The sequence below is a fragment of the Leptopilina heterotoma genome, unplaced genomic scaffold, assembly GCF_015476425.1.
Source record: "Leptopilina heterotoma isolate Lh14 unplaced genomic scaffold, ASM1547642v1 Lhet_17, whole genome shotgun sequence".
Taxonomy (NCBI): domain Eukaryota; kingdom Metazoa; phylum Arthropoda; class Insecta; order Hymenoptera; family Figitidae; genus Leptopilina; species Leptopilina heterotoma.
Window position 1 is genome coordinate 2,290,639 of NW_025110886.1, and position 22,905 is coordinate 2,313,543.

The 22,905-nt window shown below is 29.3% G+C and overlaps 1 protein-coding gene across 1 annotated transcript in view; it reads left to right on the forward strand.

Moving 5' to 3' along the window:
• Window positions 1-22,905, forward strand: part of LOC122499571 (muscarinic acetylcholine receptor gar-2) — a 197,535-nt gene that overhangs the window by 144,690 nt on the left and 29,940 nt on the right. The window contains exon 4 of the mRNA XM_043608011.1: window positions 19,425-19,633. Coding sequence (XP_043463946.1) covers window positions 19,425-19,633 — 209 coding nt within the window. The remainder of the gene's footprint in view (window positions 1-19,424; window positions 19,634-22,905) is intronic.

Genomic DNA, 22,905 nt, shown 5'->3' on the forward strand with positions numbered 1-22,905 from the left:
AAAAAAATTACAAATTCCCCTAAATGTCACAAACTTTTGGCCCGATTAGGTATACCATTCCTCCTTAAAAATCATTAGTTTTTATATTCAGGCTCTTTAAGTGAAAATAATGTGAGGGACATAAAGGTTAAAAGTTCCAGAGATCAGCCCATATTTTTTAAACTTCCCATAATTAAATTAGTCTTAAAGATTTATTAACTTCTAAACTAGATTTTAAACAATTTTTTAAATTACAAGGATTTGATTTATTTTTTAAGTAAAGTAAAAGTTTTAAAAAATTGTATTAAAAATTTTACCTGGGCTGTAATGATTCGGACATTTTTATTATTTAATCAATTTCGTTTCGTTTTCTAACATTCAAATGACCAGTCAGTTAAATTAGTTCGATCGGAACGAGACGATAAAAACAATAGAAAGTTATTTATCACTACTAAAAGAATGTTGTTATTTTTCGATGAAAATCGAACGATACCTTAAATTTTTTGGATCGATATGCAACACTAGCGCTATCTTTTATTTGACGTTACAACGTTTTGCTTATAATGCTTAACTACCTCATTTAAATCGCTAATTTTTCTATCAATATTTTTTAAATCTCGCAATCTTACTTCTTAATTGCAATACTTCTTTTCTCTCTATTCTTTGTTGTCTTCTATTATTATTTTGATATCTTACATTACTGTTTAAAATATTTTGATAATTATAAACATTTTAAATTACTTACATTCTGAGAAATATTCTTTTCTATTAAAAAGCTTTTCTCCATCATAATATGTTCGTACAGCTTTTTGAAACTTCTTTTCATTTTTCGATTAATCATTAATTAATTGTACTTTCCGTTGCTCTCTTCTTTTCTTCCATCTTTCCCATTCTATAGCTTACATTATTGAATTTTGTTCAGGATTTTTACGTTCCTTTTTAAGTAGCTCTTTCCTCTTCTCTTTTTTTCTCTTTTTTGCATCAATACTTACTGCGAAATTATATTTTACTCTTTCCGTGCTATTAAAATCGAAAAATTTTATTTTTATGTAGAAAAAGTAAATTTTCAAATAAACATATAATAAGTTAATTAAGAGAAACTGATTTAAAAAGTTATCTACTAAAACAAAGACTATATGGATTTAACAAAATGTTATTAAAATACATAAGAAATGATTAGCCATCGAATGAATCAAAGGTTCCTGAAAAATTACATCGTATTTTTTTACAGATGAATTAAATATAGTAAAGTGTAATTTATTAGTAATGCTTTCAAATTTAAGAAAGGAAATCTTAAATCTAAAATTTATTACCCTTATAATGATTTTATTAAAAGTAAAAATAGAACTCAAGAACGTTTTTATTTGCCATATATGAATAAAAAAATTTCTTTTTTAATTATTATTATTATTTTTCGTTCATTTGTAGTTTCATTTGATACATGTTTTTATCATTTTGTTAAAGTTTAAATTTAAATCTATTTTGGTCAGTATAAATTGTATTTAGTTTTAAAATGTTAGCTTTTTACAATGTATATATGAACTAAATATCTTATAATTGTTCCTTATAACCCAGACAGCACCGAAACTTCTCTAAACATTTATTAAAGATTTACTTCCAAACTTTGAAGTATTTACTTGGGGAGTTTAGTGACAATTGTGTGAAGATTTAAATGTTCTATTTCAATAAATGTTTATCCTGAAACTATCCTGAACATTTAAATTACATTTTCACATAATCTATTACAGGCGAAAAATCGTGAAACTTTTCTGTACATTTAAATCACATTTTCGTCTAAATAAATTTAGGCGAAAATTTAATTTAAATGTTCAAAAAAGTTTATGTGACGAATGGAATTCAAAATCCTATTTATGTAACTGAAACGAATATCCAATATAAAATTGAAATGGATTTATTCTGGATTGTCCTCTTTAATTTTTGTTTCGACTTGTTTTAACATGGATTTCTAATCTTATAATTTCTACTTGCATTTCCAAGTTCGCACATACTACAAGTATCAGCTTGCAATTCCAAATGCAAAAATTAAGTTTAAGTATCTACTTGGTTAAATTTGGATTCTCGAATACTACCTTCTACTTGGCATGTCAAATTAAAAATCATCAAGCTAAGTTTAATGTCAATCGGGCATGAATTCTATTTAGAATTTCAAGTTTAAATTTAAAAAGTTTGATTTATAGCGAATTGGAAGTCACAGAATTGTTATTTTCAACAACTGTTATTTTGTAAATTGTCATTTTTGCAAATTTCCATTTTTACAAAATATTTATTTTTGTTAACTGTTGTTTTACAAATTGTTCTTTTTGCAAACTTGCTTTTTTCGCATTGACAGTTTAAAGAATTGATAGATGCTTCTGCTTATTGTTAATTTTTGCGAAATTGTTTTGTTATGAATTGTTATTTTTGCTAATTGTTGTTTCGCAAATTTGCATTTCTCGAATTGATATTTTTATGAATTGTTACTGTTGTTATAAAAAATTATTTAACCTAATTCTCCTTTGACCTGACTTATTATGAAGCGAAATTATTTGTTTCATATAAGTTTTAAATATTTGACACATTTTAAATTTCGCGGTCAGTGGTACCAACCAAAATTTAAATAAAAATTTTTTATTTTCGACGTGTCATGTTCTTCAAACCAAACGACGATATGTCATGTTTTTCAAATTAAAACCGTAGTAGCATGTTTTTAACGCTAATCCGAGGTATCATGATTTTACACCCAGCAAGCGAAAGAATCAACCAATGTAAGTTAAATTGGTTTTATGATGATACACAAAACACATCTCACATTACGTTTTATACATCTAGAATACTTAAAACACAATCTAAATGTTAAACGAGAGGAATTCACAATTATACAATTTGTGAGGGGTAAAGCAAAATTGTGAAAAGATTATACTTTATTGTATTGTATTTTGAAGTAATATAAATATATATATTGTTTAAGGCTAATTATCATTTCTTCAATTTATTTAAATCTTACCATTTCCTGTAACAAAACACACTACTTCGTACATAGGGACTTATTAAATTTAAAACGGTATTACGACCTTCTGAAGACTGATGCAAAATTTAAGTTCCAGGAAAGGTAATTTTTTGCTTTTAAGAATTATATAAAAAAATTATAGAGCAGCCCCTATAAGGAATTTAAAGTCTTTTCATTAAACTGAGTTGCATTGTGATGCAAGCAATGTGGGGTTCGCAGCGGTCCTCATGAAAAAAGAAGGTGGTGAATTCCACCTGATATTCTTCTTCTCGAAAAGAACAAGTCCCGTGGAGAGCAATTATCACTGCTTTGAGTTGGAAATGATTTTAATTATTTATGCATTAAGAAGGTTATACGTTTATCTCCAAGGGATAAAATTTAAAATAGTGACAGATTGCAATTTGCTGAAGTTGTCATTCAGCAAAACTGAAATTAATTACCAAACTTGTAAAAGCGTTTTGGAGGAAATTTTTAGAATATAAATAAAACTATAAAATAAGAAATGATACATAGTCATTGTAAGGACTAATTGGTTTTCAAAAATGAATAAAAACAAGAAATTGAAAAAATAGTAAATGTAAAACTATTCTAATCTAATCGAATGACCGTTTTTGTTTTGCTCTAATTCGAGGATTAAAACTTTTTAATAGCCGAATTAGAGCGTATATACTTTTAATAAAAATTGATAATCTTTAATAAATATATGAATCTTTTGGAAGTCCAAAAGTAAGGTGAGGCCAGAATAATAAACTTTAATACACCGAGATATAACCCTCATTATGCTTTCGCAAGTCTTTGCCATATAAAACAAGAATAAAATCTGAATTGTTTGCTGTTTATTTAATAGAATAAGAGCCACTTATCTCCTAAAAAACAGCAAAATCAAATGACTGCTTAATTTAGTTATACCAATTTCTTTTATTTTCCTGGTTCAGCTGTGCTTGTCTCATCAATTCTTCGGCATAAATTCTTGAATACCTTGATTGGTCTATGCCGTACAACTTTTTAAACCAAGAAAGGGTGAGTTTTAATATTCTGTACACCCTGATGCTTTAATGCCTTCCTTCCGGTTTTGATGGCGTTTTAAAAAATCGTGACACATCTATAAAAATGTTGTTAGTTCATGACATATGAACGAACTTATACGTCACGAACTAACAACATTTTGATAGATATGTCACGACTTTTTAGAACGCCGTCCAAACCGGAAGCATCCGGGTGTATGATAACGGGAGAACATTCGTTTCATACCTTAAAGCCCTCGAAGGGTTACTCCTAGGAAGATTCAATATTCTCTTTAAGAAGGACAATTGAACAGTCTCCTCTCCAGTTTCTCCACAAACTCAAAATTTGAAAATTAAAAAATATGATTGTTGAGTTTCTTAAAGGGTTATATAATTTTATTTTGTATTTTTATAAAATTAAACCGAGTAAATTTAAATATCATAAAATTAAATAAAAATTTAATAACACATTTTAGAAACTAATTACAACATTAAACGTTAGAAATATTGTACATATAAGTAAATAAACTATAAATTTATTTATATATTTAACATCGTTAAATAAAAAGAATAAAAAAAGTACTGTCGAAGGTGAAGCTTCAGATGATGAGATTTCAGAAAAAGAGTTCAGAAGATTAAGAAAAATTTAATTATATTCTTTAAATTGTTCAATATTTTTATGACAATTGTATAAATAAATTGTTAATAAAGATTACCTTAGTAAATCTATTTTCAAAATGGTTTTTGTTATTTCCCCCTGCGTCATTTGTCAATTTTTGGAAAAACTACAATTTTGTTATAATAAAGAATGTCAATTTTGAGAAATTTTTGGTTTATTTTGTGAGCGTTCATAAATGATGTCACACAATTTTTCGGGATTTTAGACCCCCCTCTCCCTGTCACACAATTTCATGCAATTTTGCATGTAAAAATACATTGTGTCACGTTTAGTAGAGACCCCCCCTCCTCCCAAAAACGTGACATCCTTTATGAACACTCCCATTTCGTTTTTACAACTTTTTTTAAAATTTCTTTTTACTTTGTTAAAAAACGAATAATACTATCGTCTTTCTTTCAGAAAAAGAAAACTCACTAGGCTAAACCTCTTTTTCAGAAAAATGGAAACCTTTCACAAATGTTGCAAGTTTCAGGTGCCAACCCAGTAAACATAAATAGCATATGAATTATGGAACAATTCTATGCAAATGTCAGCTTATAGGTGTAACCTGTTACTGGTGCATAATGGTTATGTACCAGCAACAGGTTACACCCGTAAGCTGACATTTGCATAGAATCGTTCCATAATTGTTATGCGCATGTTATTTGTGTTTACTAAGAAACCACTACAGTTTTCGGTTAAAACAACAACAATGCATTGTTATGCAAATTTATAACATATATAATAAATATAACATGTTATATATTTGTTACAGAGTTCAACGCCGACATTTCTAATATCATATGATTTTATTTGTAACATGATACAAGCTTGTGACAGACCATATTACATACTGTTATATAACAAATATGTAACAATTACATATTTGTACCAAATAGATAGTAACCTTATGTGTTTTCTACTAAGAAACTAGGCCTTTCTTTGCACATCACTTTTTGATATTCTTTCTTGATTGAAAACAAAACACTTAAAATAGATGCTGCAGTGGATCAACTCGAGTTGATTAAAAAATAATGTAACGTCAATGCATGAGTATAAAATGATATTTTCCATTTTCCCTGTAGTAGGTTTATTTGCGTTGATGTTTGACCCAGTTTACATGAATGAGATGCATACATATCGATTTGTTAGTCTTTTTTTCGAACCTCAATATTCCAACTGAGAAATATTCAGTCTTTGACGAATAGCGTATAGTATACGTGAACTATTCTGCAAAGCTAGACACCAAGTTTTCATTGAAAATGTGTCTTGCATTACGCGACAAGGTGGATCACAGAGTTGTATTTATCCTCGAGAACGATGAAACAATAGACTTCATTTCACTATTCTTTATTCGTATCTCTTCCTCACATGTAAACGTATCTTATTCAATTGTGATAACGTCGGAATGATTTCAATCGATTTTCAAGACTTAGGAAATTAAAGTCGATTCTTCTATTCCCAACTAATTTAATTGAAGGTATATCAAATCAACGACGAAAGAAAATTTAATTTAAACAATAAGTTAATTAACATTCATTGAGACAAAACACAAGTGTCAATAAGGTTGTCTTTTGGGCTCTCTACAAATCAATTGATATTAAGAAAACTTTTATCTACTTAGTATGACTGATAACCCTTCAAAAAATTTTTTCAGATTATTAATTAAAAACAGAAATAGTTGAACATGCTTGTACTATAACTTGTTTGCGCCCTATGTAAAGTCACCTACTGGAGCCAGATAACAGCTGCGCAAGGGACTTGAGCACTGAAAAAATCGTGTTATGGGACACGGAAATTCCATTCAACTTAAGACTTTACGAAATGCATGGATTTTTAGAATTTTCAACAAATATTAATTTAATGACGCATTTTAACTCCTATCAAAAATTATAATAGATCACACTACCACCGGTATGGCTCCACGCGCATGGCCCAAAAACATACCAATCTTTAAATCACGATATTCCTGTAAAAAGTATTGTCAGGAACTTAACAAATCTACCGTTTGAAAGCTTATAATATTCTATGTTAAATGATATACAATTTAAAACTTACATAGGTGTCACACTTGAAGTCTCATCTTTAATTTAAGACCAAAAACGTTAAAAAATCTTGTTCGGTGCGCGAGATATCATTATAAATGTTAGTGCATGTTTTTGGACAAATGCATTGAATTAGTCAATTTTGCATAGTTATTGACAATAAAAAGGCTCGCTACTATTTATTTGTTTATACACCCGTCTTAAGCCTACAATCTTGGCTATACAAGTGTTTTTACAACCGTAGAACATTCCTTACAAACATTTCTTAATACTAAATTTTTGCGCCTACAGAGCGACTTGAAAATTAGGAGTACTCGCATTCGCCTGGGCCACCCGTCTAATGGGTTTTCTCGCCAGTGGAGAGGGAAACTGTAGAAAACCTCTCCGAGTACAACCGGAGAGTACAACCTGTTTATCGACAGTCGAATTCTAATGGTGTGTACCGGACAATAATCGACGGTGCACATCATTATACTTCGACGTCAAACCTCCCGCTCAGATTATCTCACGTGCCGGAAAAATCCCAGGCTAATGGGCGCGAACCAAGTACCCTTGGTCCGCCCACCGAGCCAGGCATTTATCCGACCAAGCCAATCTGTCAGTATAAAGGCTCGCTACTAACATGAAGAGGCTTATGAGGAAGTTTATAACTTACTTTATTGACCTAGGACAGCAGATTAAAATTTGGTAAGCTCTTATAAAAAACATTTAACAATAAATCTGAAAAAATCATACTTAAACTTTAACTGCGTTTTTCTCAAAAAGCTGTTTTTTAAATCAGTTGCAGGGATTCTGAGTGAACGGATAAATGGTTCTGTCTGATTCTTTTTGCATATTGTTAAAAAATATGTTCTTTAGTGGGTATACCTAAAAGGCTTTTTAAATTTTATAATCAAATAAGCGAGAAAAAAAATGTTGAATTTTGATATATTTTCCACACTTCTCATGAGGGATCCCCCTTAAAATAAATGTGCACTAAAAATTAAAAAACAAATAAACATCTTACTTAATTTAAAAAAAAATTCAAAATGACGTCAATAAGTGCTCAACATAGCACAGTCATATAGTCAAAATTCCTGGGTATCAATTGCCAGTAGAGTTAGTATAAAATATTACCATAAAATGGACTAGACACTACACTACAGAAGAAATAAATAAATGCTACATCAATAATACATGCTACTAAAGCAACAGGTAGAAGTGCAATAAGATAATCGATCGAATCGAATATTACAACGAAAATTGACAAGCAGACATAAATAAGTGTAGAAATAAAACTAGTTCAGTCGCCTATGAATTTTGTCATGACAAAGTTTATAATTGACTTTTGACTAAAGATTCATCTTGTGTGGGTAATAGAACAAACGTGTATATGTTTCAATATAGAGTAAACCAGACAGTAGTCGATCACTTAACAATTTTGAGTGGTTATTGCAAACATTTTTTAACGAAATTTAGATTTCTTCATAGAATCTGGTTTGTACACATCTTGTTGCAATAAAAACATTCGATTCAATGGTATTTACGATATTGGATGTGAAATCTTATAAGAACAAAAAATAGTTGTGAAAAAGCGTTAAGTTCTTACATACTTTCTTTAGAATAATTGAAGGAAGTGAATTTATCATTCGGTGATTAAATATTAAATTTGAAAGAAGTTAACAATTTTCCCGAATCAATCTACACAAATAAATTAAATATCTTAAATAAATCTTGCTAAGCTCATGGGCTTCAATGTATCGACAGCACAGCTGCCCTAATACAGAAACCTGCTTAATTTAAAAAAATATTTTCGAAATTAATTAATAATTTCAAAATTATCAAAGAACTCAGAAAAACGGTAGCATGGTGGGATACGAGCCCATTTTTTTCTTTAGAATAGTTTATTACCATAACCATAACATTCATAAACAGATAACGCTTGACTTGCAATGTACCTGAGGACATTCTTGTTATATTCTGTCATATTAACTACTGTATTTAGTTGCGGTAACATATTTTTCCATCTTAAGGACGCATTTAAATTATAACCAGTATATGACTTTAAATGACTCGACAATACTGTAGTAGTGAAAACTACTGTTGAAAATAGTTATTTTCGGATTTTCTGTAGTAAATATTATCAACTTCCTACTATTAGTTCCAAAAAATTAGACTTACTGTTTCCATATAGTAAAGACTACTGCTGGAAGTTGTTATTTTTATGATTTATGTTAAAATAACTGTTTCTCACCACCAGAGAAATAAATGATCAAAAATTTGTAGGAAACCTAGTTCTTTCAACTGCATAAATCTTAAAAATTACAATTTTAAACAATTGATTTTACTATATGAAAATAGTGAATCTATTTTTCTGCAATTATTTATAAATGGTTCTTTCAACTAAATAAATCATAAAAATAACAACTTCCAGCAGTTTTTACTATATGGAAATAGAAAATCTAATTTATTTTGCAACTAATAAAAATCGATATTTTTACTAGGTACATAAATTCCTCAAATAACTATAAAAAAAATTATAAATAATAACCATAAAAATCTTTGCACGTAAGATTAAATAACAATTTTATAAAAAGTATTGAAAATTTATTTTTAAACGACAAGCAATAACGTAAATTGAAACGAAATATTTAAATTGACAAAATAGAAAATTGTCTATAAATATTATTTCAACTGATAAATTAAGAGTTTACATACAATAATATAAGGAAATTCGCGCTATGTTATGTAAATGTCGCGTTACCCTTTATTGCACTTAAGTAATTTCTGTGCTTTAATTATTAATTAACAAACAAAACTACCTAATAATTTATTAAGTGTTTCGTTAAATTAAAATTCTTATAATTGCAATATTTTTGAAATATTGCAGAGTGAAATGTGGCAGTATAAGTATTCATGATTGACAAACTAAATTATTCAAAAAGTAACTCTCCCTCTTTAAAGCTTGGGCTTTTCACTATTCTAGTCTGACTATGATGGGGGCTGAGACTCGAGAGGGTTGCGGTTCCATTCATGCTTGCTTCAAGCTCATTGTATCTTCAGTGTATTCAGCTTTTGCCTTGCATCTAACATTGACACTACTGCATAAAAATGGTCATACTTTCATCTAGTGCAGAATTTCGTTCAATATACCACATATTAAAAAATAACTTAAAAAATTTAATATTAAATCATTATTCTAATATAATATTTTATAAATTAAATAATCTATCATATACAATATGATAAACTTTTTTAAAAAAATTCTTAAATAATCAGAAATTAATAAATTTATGTTAAATTAAAGAATAATTAATTTATATATTCTTTTATCATGTATGTAAGGAGAATTATTTGAGAGCGTTGAATAAGTCTCATCAAAATTTACAAGCTTCAGGTCTATTAATAGAAGACTTTAAGGGTTCATACTACTTTGTCAATTTCAGAAAATCGATTTTATTTTCTTGGAGGATTTCGAAAGTAAAACATTCAGCAAAAAATCAAAATTGTGTACAATCTTATAGACAGAGCAATTCTTTCTTCTCACTACCTTTTTCATTAAGATAACTTAATGAAATTAAAACAAATTCTTATTCTTTTTTTTCTTTTTCTTTTTTCTTACAATGATTATCCTTTTTCATTTTTTAATAAATACATAAAAATTCGCTTAAATAAAATTAAATTCGATACTAAAGATCCAAAATCAAAAAAGACCCATGCTTTTTTATACAAACAAATTATGAAAATTTTTCTACCATTCAATAATTTTATTAAGATATCAAACATTCTAAAAACATTAAAACATCCAATCTATTCCGCAATTGTTAATAAAAATCTTAAATCAATTGTAAAATTGGGTATTAATAATTTATACATGTATGTGTTTTATTATAGTCTTTCGTTGTAAAATATTATTAACTTATTTTATTATTAAATAAACTAGCCTGATGAAAACAGCGAACCCAACTGTCGAAACTCAAAAAATTGAACTGAAAAAAATGTCAGTAATCATCCATTGGCTCAAAAACCTTTCAAAATAATTTTTATTTCGATTGCAAATGTATAGGGTTATTAACAATAATACTACAAACGTTTAATAAAAAACAAATTTTTTCTCTCATATAATTTGTAGTTATTCAAAATTTAGAGGTGTCCGACTACTGTCTAGTTTATCCTAAATGTTAATTATGCTTTACCTTCCTGTTGATCGAATTTACAACTTTATAGGTACTATTTCAAATATGTTGTGTAAAAATTTTAGAAAAATCAATCACTCTAAATATTTTTTCTTCGATATTATTACAGCGAGTACATGGGCACTACAATTGTACAACAAAAACATTAAACGCGTTTTCTTCGAAACCATTTTTTTCAGGATGTTTTTTTTCTCGGAAAATGCTGGTCCGATTCTTAAAAAGTTTTTACCATATCTTCGTCACATATAATGGTATCGTCGGAACAAGAATTATAAAAATATAAATTTTAACTATCTTTAAGGGGATTCAAAAAGATACATTTTTTTAATTATCTTCTTTTAATTTGTAACAATATCCACACAAAACTTTTGCAATAACTATATTATAATTACAATAAGAATTTTAAAAAGTTTGTTTTTTACCAATTCTGCACCAAAAGATCAACTTGAACTAGTATCTAAGGGTTTTTGAATCCGCTGATTACGAATCTTAGGTCAGATTTTAAAAATTATACATGACGGATCCAATATGGCGGGCGAATTTTTAAAAGTAAAGTAAATAATTTACCCGATCTAACTGGATGATCTTGCTGAAAGAAAACGTAATCTTATGTTTTTTAATATTATTGAAACTGAGTTGTTGTCAGAGAGAACAGTTAATTCTAACCAGAATGAAATTTTGTCATTAATTTTTAATAAATTCATCTATTCATGAATGTGAAAGGTGTACATACTAAGCCACACGATCGATGTGTTACTATGTACACATATACTGTTTTTGCTTTCATAGATAATTGGTTAAACTCGATCATCAATTTGGACTTGATTGCGAATCCGATAACAGATTTATAAAAGTCAAAATAGCAGATTTAATATGGCGGAAATATTTTTTAAAAAATCCAATGGATCAGCATGAAATTCATTACCTCATTATCCAAAAATCCCCGAATAATGAATTTCAAGAAAATCCGTTGAATTTTCCAAAAGTATAATAATTCATATTGTATCAGTCAAATAAAATTAGTTTCTTTCCCATTTTGCTCTTCTTTTTCCAGACTTTGAATAAACTTTTTAATAACTTATGACTTTCTGGTCAACGTCATGTGGAAAAATAGCAACGCAGAATTGGTGATATTAGTTAAAAATCAAAACTACCTCAATTCACCAGCTTAGCCGAGTTCGGTTTTGACCGTTCCCAAGTACAGTTCTCAAGCATTAATTTAAGTGCGGATTTACCTCACAAGAGACGCATGCTTATTCCCGAAATCTTTTTTGACCAAATAGTTATTTGATATAAAACTACTTAACTTAAAATTCACATAATATGCACATTATTCGACATAAATTTCATTGCACACAAAAACCATTTAATATAAATATAATTTGTCCAACGCCTTCGTGGAAATAGAACTATTGTACGCTAGGCACCAATGGAGGAAAGTAGTACATTTCTCCACTGGTGGGTTGGCCAGTGGAGAAATGAAGTCATTTCCCCACTGGTGGTTTGGCCAGTGGAGGAATGAAGTCATTTCCCCACTGGTGGTGGAATGAAAAATTGATTAATCGATTTTTTATTTTATATTAGAATTAGAACATTTTAGAAACAGAATTTTGAGGACACTCTGGGGATCTTTGGGGACACTTTCAAAACATTCATTTTTGAAAAATTTTTTTCCAAAATATTTTTTCAAATTTTTAGATTTTTTGAAAATTTTTTTTCAAAATTAGATTTTGTTTTACTCTCAGTTATTGCTATAACATCATTGTAATATTTTTATTTCGATAAATAAAGAGTAAATTCAACTTCAAATTTTGAAAAATTAATAGTTTAAATTTATTATTTATAAAAAAAATTGTTTGCAGTTGTTGGACAAAATAGTATGTGTAACTTGTGGAGAACAGCGATTTTCGCTCGCTCGATTGCTGCGCGCGCTACGCTTGCGCAGCAAACTTCGAGCTCGCGAGAAATCGCCCTTGTTCTCCACTCGTTGCACAATCTACTATTGTCATAGAATTCATTAAACAGAAATATTATGTTACATAAAACTCAGATAACTTAATTCCCATTTAACACAAAAGATATGTAACATAAATTTCTATTGACATAAAAATCATTTAACATAAATTTCTTTTGACATAAAACTCATTTAACGCAAATTTTATTTGTTATAAAATTCATTTGGCATAAATGTCATTTAACGTAATTCTCATTTGACATAAATATCATTAGACATAAAATTAGCTTGACATAAATTTCATTTGACGTGAATATCATTTAACATAATTATTATTTAACGTAAAATTAAATTTATATAAATTTCATTTAGCATAAATGCCATTTAACATCATTCTCATTTGACATAAAATTTCCTTGACATAAATTTCATTTGGTATAAATCCTATTTAACATAATTTTCATTTGCCATAAAGTTCATTTGACATAAAAGACATTTAACACAATTCTCATTTGTCATAAAAGTCATTCAACAAAATTTTCGTTTGACATAAAAATCATTTTACACAAATTCCATTTTACATAAAAATATCGGCGCCAATTTTAAAAGTAACCAATTAGATATTATTAACAACATTGTGATTCGCTAATTTTGAAATTCGCGCCTATATTTCTATGTCAAATGATCTTTATGTAAAATGAAATCTATGACATCTGAATTTTATGTCAAATGAGAATTATGTGTAATGACTTATGCGTCAAACGAAATTGATATCAAGTGAACTTTATGTCAAATGAAAATTATGTTAAATGGGATTTATACCAAATGAAATTTATGTCAGGTATATTTTATGTCAAATGAGAATTATGTTAAATAGAATTTATGCTAAATGAAATTTATATAAATTTAATTTTACGTTAAATAATAATTATGTTAAATGCTATTTATTTCAAATGAGAATTACGTTAAATTACACTTATGCCAAATGAAATTGATGTCAAATGACATTAAGCAATTTCATGGAAACTTTTAATTCTTAACTCTTATTCTTCTAAGTGTTTGTTCTGACAGTTAAAAAAGCCTAAAGTTATTTAAGAAGAAGAAGAAGAATCACGCAGTAATTTTAATCCTAAATTCCCAGTTTTTATTAAGAGCAGTTTCATTGAAAATGGATTTAAATGTCACAGCTTTGAATTGTAGGAAGAACATTATTGTAAGATGGTTATATTTATATTAAATCAAAATCAGGTAAAAACAAAACTTAATATTGAAGTTGCTAATACGTCCGACGAAGAGAGTGTAGAGCGCGTGCTATCACACATATAATTCTAACCCTAGCATTTGTTCCTGTATGTGATGTCATTGACTCTTCAATGAACTTTCGGATCTGGTTTCTGAGGACTTACTGGATACAATTGATTATTTTGACAACACGTATATTCGCGGAAGAGCAGGACGTGGTCGACGTCGCGCTGTGCCACCTCGATACCCTGTTAAATTGTGGAATCAACATTAATCAACTTTGCAAGGTCTTCATAGAACTAACAATGTTAGCGAAGGCTGACACAATCGGTTTAGGATTCTAGTCAACAACCCTCTGGACACGGAAACGTCTTTGTTCTAAAAACTTTCTAAAAATGTTTTTAGAACGTTTCATGTCCTTCACATAACGTCTTAAAAACGTTTTTAAAACATTGGACGTTCATAAGCCGTTATGTAGCGGACATAAAACGTTTTAAAAACGTTTTAGGAACGTTTCTAGAGCAAAGATGTTTCCGTTCCCAGAGGAAAGAGTCAGGGTTCGATCCCATGTAAGCAAAATACGTCGACCGAAAGCAGAAAATCATGAGTGCAAAAGAGATAGGTAAATATTGTTGTTCTTTTCACTCTCATGATTTTCTGCTTTCGGTCGACGTATTCTCCTCACAAGGGATCGCACCCTCATCCAGACCTGTATTCATTCTTAGACCAAATCAAAAAAGAGCAGCGAGTTTGTCTAGTGGAGCTCAATCTTGGGCGTGCAGTAAAATCAGCACCACGCAGAAAGTGGATAGAATTACTGCAGCTTTTAAGGACAACAATTAAACAATATAAAGACTTTATAGAAAAAAACATATAATTAAATTTCTAGAAAATTTATCCTATAACCTTCAATTATAATCATGTTTGGAACTGTTTTGAATTTCTTGTTATTTGATTTACCTTATTTATAACTTAAAAAAATTTTGTTTAAAATAACGTGTTTTTAATATATACAATTTATCGGGAACAATAGTTTTTGGGTAATTGGATTCAGGCAAAAGGATTCGGGTAAATGTCTATTCGGGCGACTAGATTCAAAAGATCAAAATGCAACATAAATTTAATTACCACCAAAGTCAAAAGACAACTGCACGGATTCTGAAAACTGAAGATAAGAAAGATGATTTAGAAAATCTTACTACTACTTGTTTTGATCTTCAAAAAGTATTAAATACTTATAATTGTAACAGCGACATTGCTTATTATAAACGAAAATGAGTAGTTTATAATTCACCTGTTTATGACGGAGGTGATCATCAGGCTTATTGTTATGTGTTGAACGAAACTTTGTCGAAGCGCGGTAGAAATAAAATTGCTTGCTGCCTTTTAAATAAAATAAAATATCAAGTCATAAAAATGAAAAAGGAACAAATATTGGATTTCAACGAATTTCTAAAAAATGAAAATTGTGATAAAACTGCTTTAAGTGATAATATTTCTTTTAAGATATAATTTCAACATGAAGCCCATTACAATACAAACTGTAATACCTCAAAAAACTCGACGAATTGGGCGATCAAAAAAGGATGACAGTTTTGAGTTTAAAGCAGTTTATGCATCTCAATTATTTTTAACAGAAGCTAAATTAAATGATCTTCAATCAATGTGCAAGAAAAACTTTATCCCTTCTGATTCCTAGTTCCCACATCTTTCGAAACATAATATTCCTGTTTTTCAGTGTCGAAGGCTTTTGGAAAGTCAACAAAAGCAACATAAAGTTTACCTCTTTTTCTTTTCAATCTTCCACTTATAATCATGTTAAGTATAAAAATGTGATCTTTTGACCCTTAACATTTCCTAAAGCCAGCTTAACTGTCTTTGAGAATTTTATCTCTTTCGATCCAAGTAGTTGACTAGTTTTAATTATAGTAAATAGTTTGAATTATCTTGCAACATTACATATATTAACGGAGCAAAATAGCATTTTTCATTATTAACTACGACTGAAAAGTAAGTTTTTAATTTAATCCAGTTATCTAGAATAACGAAACGCAATTAAATCTTGCTAACAATTTGGTGTTAGAAGGTTGAATGAATTGACGAAAATTACGTTTGTTTTCTTCTTCAATAGGTTAACTTTAATCAAAAAGTATTAAATACTTATAATTGTAACAGCGACATTGCTTATTATAAACGAAAATGAGTAGTTTATAATTCACCTGTTTATGACGGAGGTGATCATCAGGCTTATTGTTATGTGTTGAACGAAACTTTGTCGAAGCGCGGTAGAAATAAAATTCAGGTTAACTTTAATCAAAGGCATTCAATGTATCCCATAACCTTTAATACTCTAATCGACAATTTGCAGACAAATGGAACTAATTTCATGAATTTCATGAAGTATGAAATCTACTGATCCAGGAAATTCTTCAGATGCAGTTAACGCACAATTGTTCAAAGAATTTTGAAAGACCAAGATCACTTAGAAACTGAATAACTGAATCATATTAAACTTTTGCTGTAGCACTCTAAAGAGCAAAAAATATTTTATGCATAAACATAGATACTTCAAAGATGGAATGTCCTGTGATTCAACAATAATTAGTGAAAATTTTGATTCTCCAATGTCATTTATGATTTCATTTAGCATATGAGGCGCTATTACATTTTTAATAACATTTCCACATCTAGTGCGATGCAACTAGAAATTTTCTAAACTGCTGCCTTCACCAATGTCATAAACTACTTCTGCCGTACAAAATAAAAAAAAATCTTCCTTTGCATGGGCACGTAAGGTTGTTTTTCACACTTTGCAAAACGCTTCATTGAAGCTGTGTGTATCAGATTTTGCTAACCGTCCAAAAATAAAAAAAAATTAAAATCTTTACAAAAAAAGATGAAATTAATAAATCGCCAAATAATTGCAAACAAAAAATAAAAATCTCCAGAGTTAGCTCTTATCGCCAAAGCATTTTTAGGATCGAAATGAAGAAAAACTGTCAGATTGACAAATAATCGCGAAGGTTAGCAACGGTGCTTGACAAAATTCGCTGAAACATAAAATTGAAATTTTTACGTTTCTAAGCTGTTACCTTGGAAATGGCGAAAAGTTGTAGAGGGCAGCACCATAATATAGTATAGTGGTAAGATTGTCTTCCCAATTCTGAAAATAATTTGGGTAAATCTAGAGGCTGCGAGATTCCAAGACTTTAATATTGTCGTTTTGTTTAAATTGAGTTTTTTGGCTTTCATCCGTACTCTGTAATTTTTCTATCCAGTATAAAATCCGTTTGAAAACAATATTGAGAAAGGTGTAACGTCAACTTACGCCCAAATTGCATATTTTGGACATTTTATAGGGAGCTATTTATTATATTATACGACGCTGTTAACAATTTTTTCACATCACATATAAGATCCCTTGTGAGTTCTTATGTGTGTTCCTTCATAATCATCCACATATGATCCGGTTTATAAATAATCAAGTAACAAATAATTTGACTTCAAAAAATTAAAATGCATATATTAAATATAGAGAGATATTAATACAACACGGAAAGAGTATAAAAAGATCGGTCTTTGGTTAACTAAAAGACGAAGCGTTTCATTCCAATATTAATTTGTCTAATTCACCAAAAACACATTCCGACAGAATAAAAAAATTTTGCGATTATTATACTTAAGTTTTAGGGTGCAAGTTAAGGATTATTGACCCAGGTACACAAAATCAAAAGTTAGTGACATAGGAGTATAAAATAACACTAATACGGAGTCATTTTAATATGTCAAACAATTAATTTCTTTAAAGATATAACATTTTTAATAGTTTTTAGAAGAATTTATAATTGTAAAATGTATATATTTAGACTTATAATATTTATTTTAAGAAATTAACTTTTGTCAGGGAGTGTACAACAACTTAACAAAAAAAAATAATAATATTTTACAAACAGGATTATTAGCTTTAGAAAGCATTCTTTTATGAACAGTGTATGTGAAATCATAAAAAATATTGTTACATGCAAAAAAAATAGAGTTAAATTATTTTTAAACATTATTTTTGGATATTGAAAAAGTCAAAGTAAGACGTGACAACACAGCATTTCCTTCTTTTTGTATGTCAAGGGTGGCAAACCTGACTACAAATTCACTATATATACATATAGTTAAAAACAAATAATGGCGTCTAGTTCTGGTAACGTCTGACCTAAAGGAAGTAAACTGTGAAAATTTGATGTGCCCATTAGGTGCTGCCCCCTGGCGGTAATTTTATGTACCGCACATTTGTTTAACTTTTTTCTATTTAACTTCCTGACATTGTAAATGTAAATAAATATTTTACTTTTTGTGCGCAAATGAAAGATAAAATATTCAGGATAACTGGTATTTTTTCCGATTTTCTAATAACTGTCTGAATTGGGAGAAAAATCATTTTCAAATCAATTATACATCTGAGCAGACATTTTTAAAAAGCGAAACATCATTAATGAAAAATTTTATTTAATTAAATCTGACTTTTCTAATATCTTGAATGCTCATTCATTTGTAGGTTATATTTTAGAAAAAGCATGATAAACTAGACAAACATATTTTGATGTTTAGGTTAAATTTTAGTTTAGATGTAATTCTGTTTAAAATGGATTTATATTCTTTATAAAAATGTTTTTGAGCTTTCGCTGGCTGACAGCAAGCCTCCTACAAATGTTGAGGTTCAGTGTTTATAATTATAAGTAATTATTTTATTGTATATCTTTTCGTTAAAGTAAGTAATTTCATAAGAGAAAAACACGAAACATATTTTCCCGCCTTTTCTCTTTAGCGTTTTTTCGCCCCTTTCATATTCTCACACATGCAAACTTTGTGTATATTTATACAGCGATGTTGCCAAATCTATACATTTGGAAGTACATATTTTCCTAATTAATAATTATTTTCAAACTTTCGTGACTTTTTTCTCAAAAACTAGATTCTGAATTACATTCAAATTCATCATAATTAAACTTTAAGAATCAAAGAATAACATACTAAAATTATGTAAAAATCTGCTAATTTTTTTCGTCAAAATTGATAAAAGTGTTTAAGAAGACGTGTAATTATTTTCGATTACCATTAAAAGCTATGTTAATATTAATGTTTGTAACTTTTAAACCAGGTTCTGAAAGTTAATCAAATTTTACAGTAATATTTCTACAAATATTATCTTTTAATTCTCAGAATATGAACCAATTCTGCTCATTTTGAAAATAGGGTCAATAATCCTTAAACTTCGGTTTTTAATAAAATAACCGCATTTGATTTTTCCAACAAAAAAATTATTAACTTATTATTTATTAATAAAAATAACTTATTATTGTTTTCAGGAAATTAAAAAAGCAGCGAGAGAGGTTTTGCCGATATGTTTACAACCAAGTCTTGACGGCAGAATGTACACAATTGAATGGAAGTTGGAGTGGATTTGGTAACCCTTCTTGGAATAGTGCAGAATATCCAGATCTATTTCAGGATTGGTATTTGACAAATGGAACTAACTTTACGCTTTACGAAAATTCCACAACACTCGCTGACGAAGGTTAATTATGTTTTTCAATACTCTATTAACAACATTTTTTTATTATTTTTATCTATAGCGGAAAATTATATTGATTATTTTAAGGTGCAATTTTGTTATTTAACTTGCCTTTGATTCGATATTGACATTGTCATTAACTTCCTGATTTCTCCTTAATAGCATACAGATATTCAAGATACCCTATGAATATATTGAGGATAATAATTGATATTATTAGGATAAATTATCACAGCCCCACAAAAAAAGAAAAGTACCCTGCGCGAAAGTCCACAGTACCATACCCCTATGTATTTTGATGCGCTGAACACGAATCCAAAGTCAGATTTGCTCCATCACGTCAGGATTTTTTTCTAACCTCAAAAAACATGTCAGATTTTATGTAATTTATGTAAAATACAAAATTTTTTAAAAATTGATCAGATTTTTCTCAAACTTGTTTTTCGGGGGTTTTTAAGATCGCTGATTACGAATCTGCAGTCAGTTTTTAAAAATTCAAGATGACGGATCCAATATGGCGGACAAAATAAAAATTTTTGTTGGATTTTCACATTACTTGGTATATGTATAGGGGTTTTCGGGGTCGCTGATTACAAATTTGCAGTCAGATTTTAAAAATTCAATATGGCGGTCATTTTTTCGAAAATTGATTTTTTTTGCTTTAAAATGGGTACTCACTGGTTTTTCGGATCGCTGATCACAAATTTCAAATCAGACTTTAAAAATTTCTAACAACTGGTCCAATATGACTTGATATGCAAGCATTTTGGGAGTCGGTGAATTTAAAAGTTTCGAACAGTTTGTTGGTAAACATTTATGCAGCAGGAAATGCAGATTTTTGGTAACCTTAATGCCTAAATTAAAATGTATTTATCGAGACGACATCTAGGAACATTTCTAGAGAATTAGGCATAATTTCTGGATGAAGTTCAATTCAACAATTGCAGAATACTTTTCTCTTGAACGCAGGCCTGCTAGGACATAATACTGTATTGTATTTCCGTTGTGCTTTGGCACAATATAAACCTTTTCATTTAAGACCGGAAGTTGAAGCTACGCCATGACAGACGGCGCGATTTCAAAATTTTCGAGCAACTTTGTGTCAGAATGTATAATTATTGTGCTAATAACAATTCAAATAAAAAACTCGATGAAAAAGATATTCCAGAAGCAAAATTAATGTATGAACAGGTAGAGAAAAATACTGTAGCTGTCAATTAAAAATATGGTTATAAAGCCGAAGTCAGTGTTTAAAGGGTAAAAAAGTCTATATTGTTTACATGTAAATAAGGTTATGTTATGTTATGAACATAACCTTACCCAAAGGTCTCATTTTCGATATACTTGACAAGTTTTGCAATTACTTCGAATATTTTTATTCCTAATATTTTATTTTCTAAATGTTAAACGATTTTGGGAAAGAAATAAAGTAATAATTTTCAGTCAAATAAGACTTGCAACGAGCATCACTTTTGCAATTCCCAAAACAATATTTTTTTGTGCATCAATTTTTTTCCTTTGTGGATTATTTTTCTCAGGGATACTGCTCATTTTTAATACACGCTAATTTTTTTTCTACATTCATTAGTAATACTTTTAATTACTTTTCACTATTAGCACTGTGCATTTTGTACAAAAAGTGCTCGAAACTTTGTCGGAAGTTATATATATACTCCGCGCTTGCGCAGTACAGATTCCTTAAATGAAAAGGTCTATTAATCCTGCTGCTTCGATAGATGTAGTAGGCGATGACAACTGCCCCGAAATGGGATGTGTAGAATGATTTGCTTTCTGTCTATCGAAGTAACGAAGCCAGCGAAGGCGCGCTGCCTTGCAGGGGGACGTTAGGGTGTGAGGATGATACCGTAGTGTGTCCGACGACGAGTTGATAATGTCCTCGTCAAAGTCGGAAAGCTCTCATACTTAGGCCTAGGGAGGTATGAGGGTTATCACCCCTAGGACGGTGGACTCGCCTGCGATCGGATCAGGATCCCTAGCGTGCGGGCATTTTCCTAAATATCATGGCTTTCAAAAATCAAAACAATAAAAAAACTTCAAACGCTTCAAAAGTTCTTTTTGGAGTTTCAACCTCACAACATCCATGTGACAGCAATGCAGATGTATTTTGTTACGTATGCGGACAATTTTATATCCCGAAAAATCGCAAATTAATTAATGAAAACATTAAACAAATTTACAAAGATTGTTTTGATTTTGAGATAGTCAATCAGAATAAAAAATGGGTTCCAAATACAATCTGCTGATCCTGCTACACAATGTTAACTCGTTGGAATGATACGAAAGAGGATAAACACCTGAAGTTTAAAAAACCAACATTGTGGAAAAAACCATTGAATCGAGAAGATTGCTACTTTTGCATGACCAATGTAAAAGCCTAAAAAAAATAAAAAATAAATAAAATAATATAATTTACGCATGTGTAGTATCTGTGAAAAAACCCGAAATTTTAAGTCATTTAACTCTTTCTTCTGCAAATATGGAAATCGACAGTTCACCATTAGAGTATGTACTTTCCGATATAAGTGATGCGATTAGTAATATTGTAGAAGACAATGATGATATTTATATTCCAGATGGTTATCAGGAAGAAAAAGTTTAAGAAGACTTTACGCAAGAAGAGCTTAGCAACCTCATCAGAGATTTGAAATTACCCAAAAATGGAGCAGAATATCAGCTAGATAGAAAAATGCAAAAATAGAATATGCAGCTAGATATCTAGCTTCAGTTTTAAAAAAGAAAAATTTGTTATCTAAAGACACCACAGCTTACTTTTATCGTGACAGAGAAAAGGAATTTCGGAAATATTTTACAAAAGACGATGAGCTTTCATTAGTATATTGTTCTGACATTGAAGGACTAATAAATGAATTGAAACCAAACCTATATGAAGATCAACATAAGACTAGAGGTTATTCATTGACTCTTCTAAAAGAAGTCTAAAGGCAGTGCTAATTCATAACACTAATGTTTTTGCTTTAATTTCCGTAGCCCATTCCACTGAACTTAAAGAAGATTATGAAACTGTCAAATTAGTTTTGGAGAAAATTAAATATAAAGAACACAATTGGCAAATTTGTGGAGATTTTAAAATTATAAGTATCATGTTGGGCCAACAAGCAGGTTTTACGAAAACACCTTGCTTTTTATGTTTGTGGACAGTAGAGATAAAAAAAAACATTACGTACAAAAAGAATGGACCAAAAGAACATCCTTTACACCAGGTTCCAAAAATATTATAAAAAAAACCTCTAGTT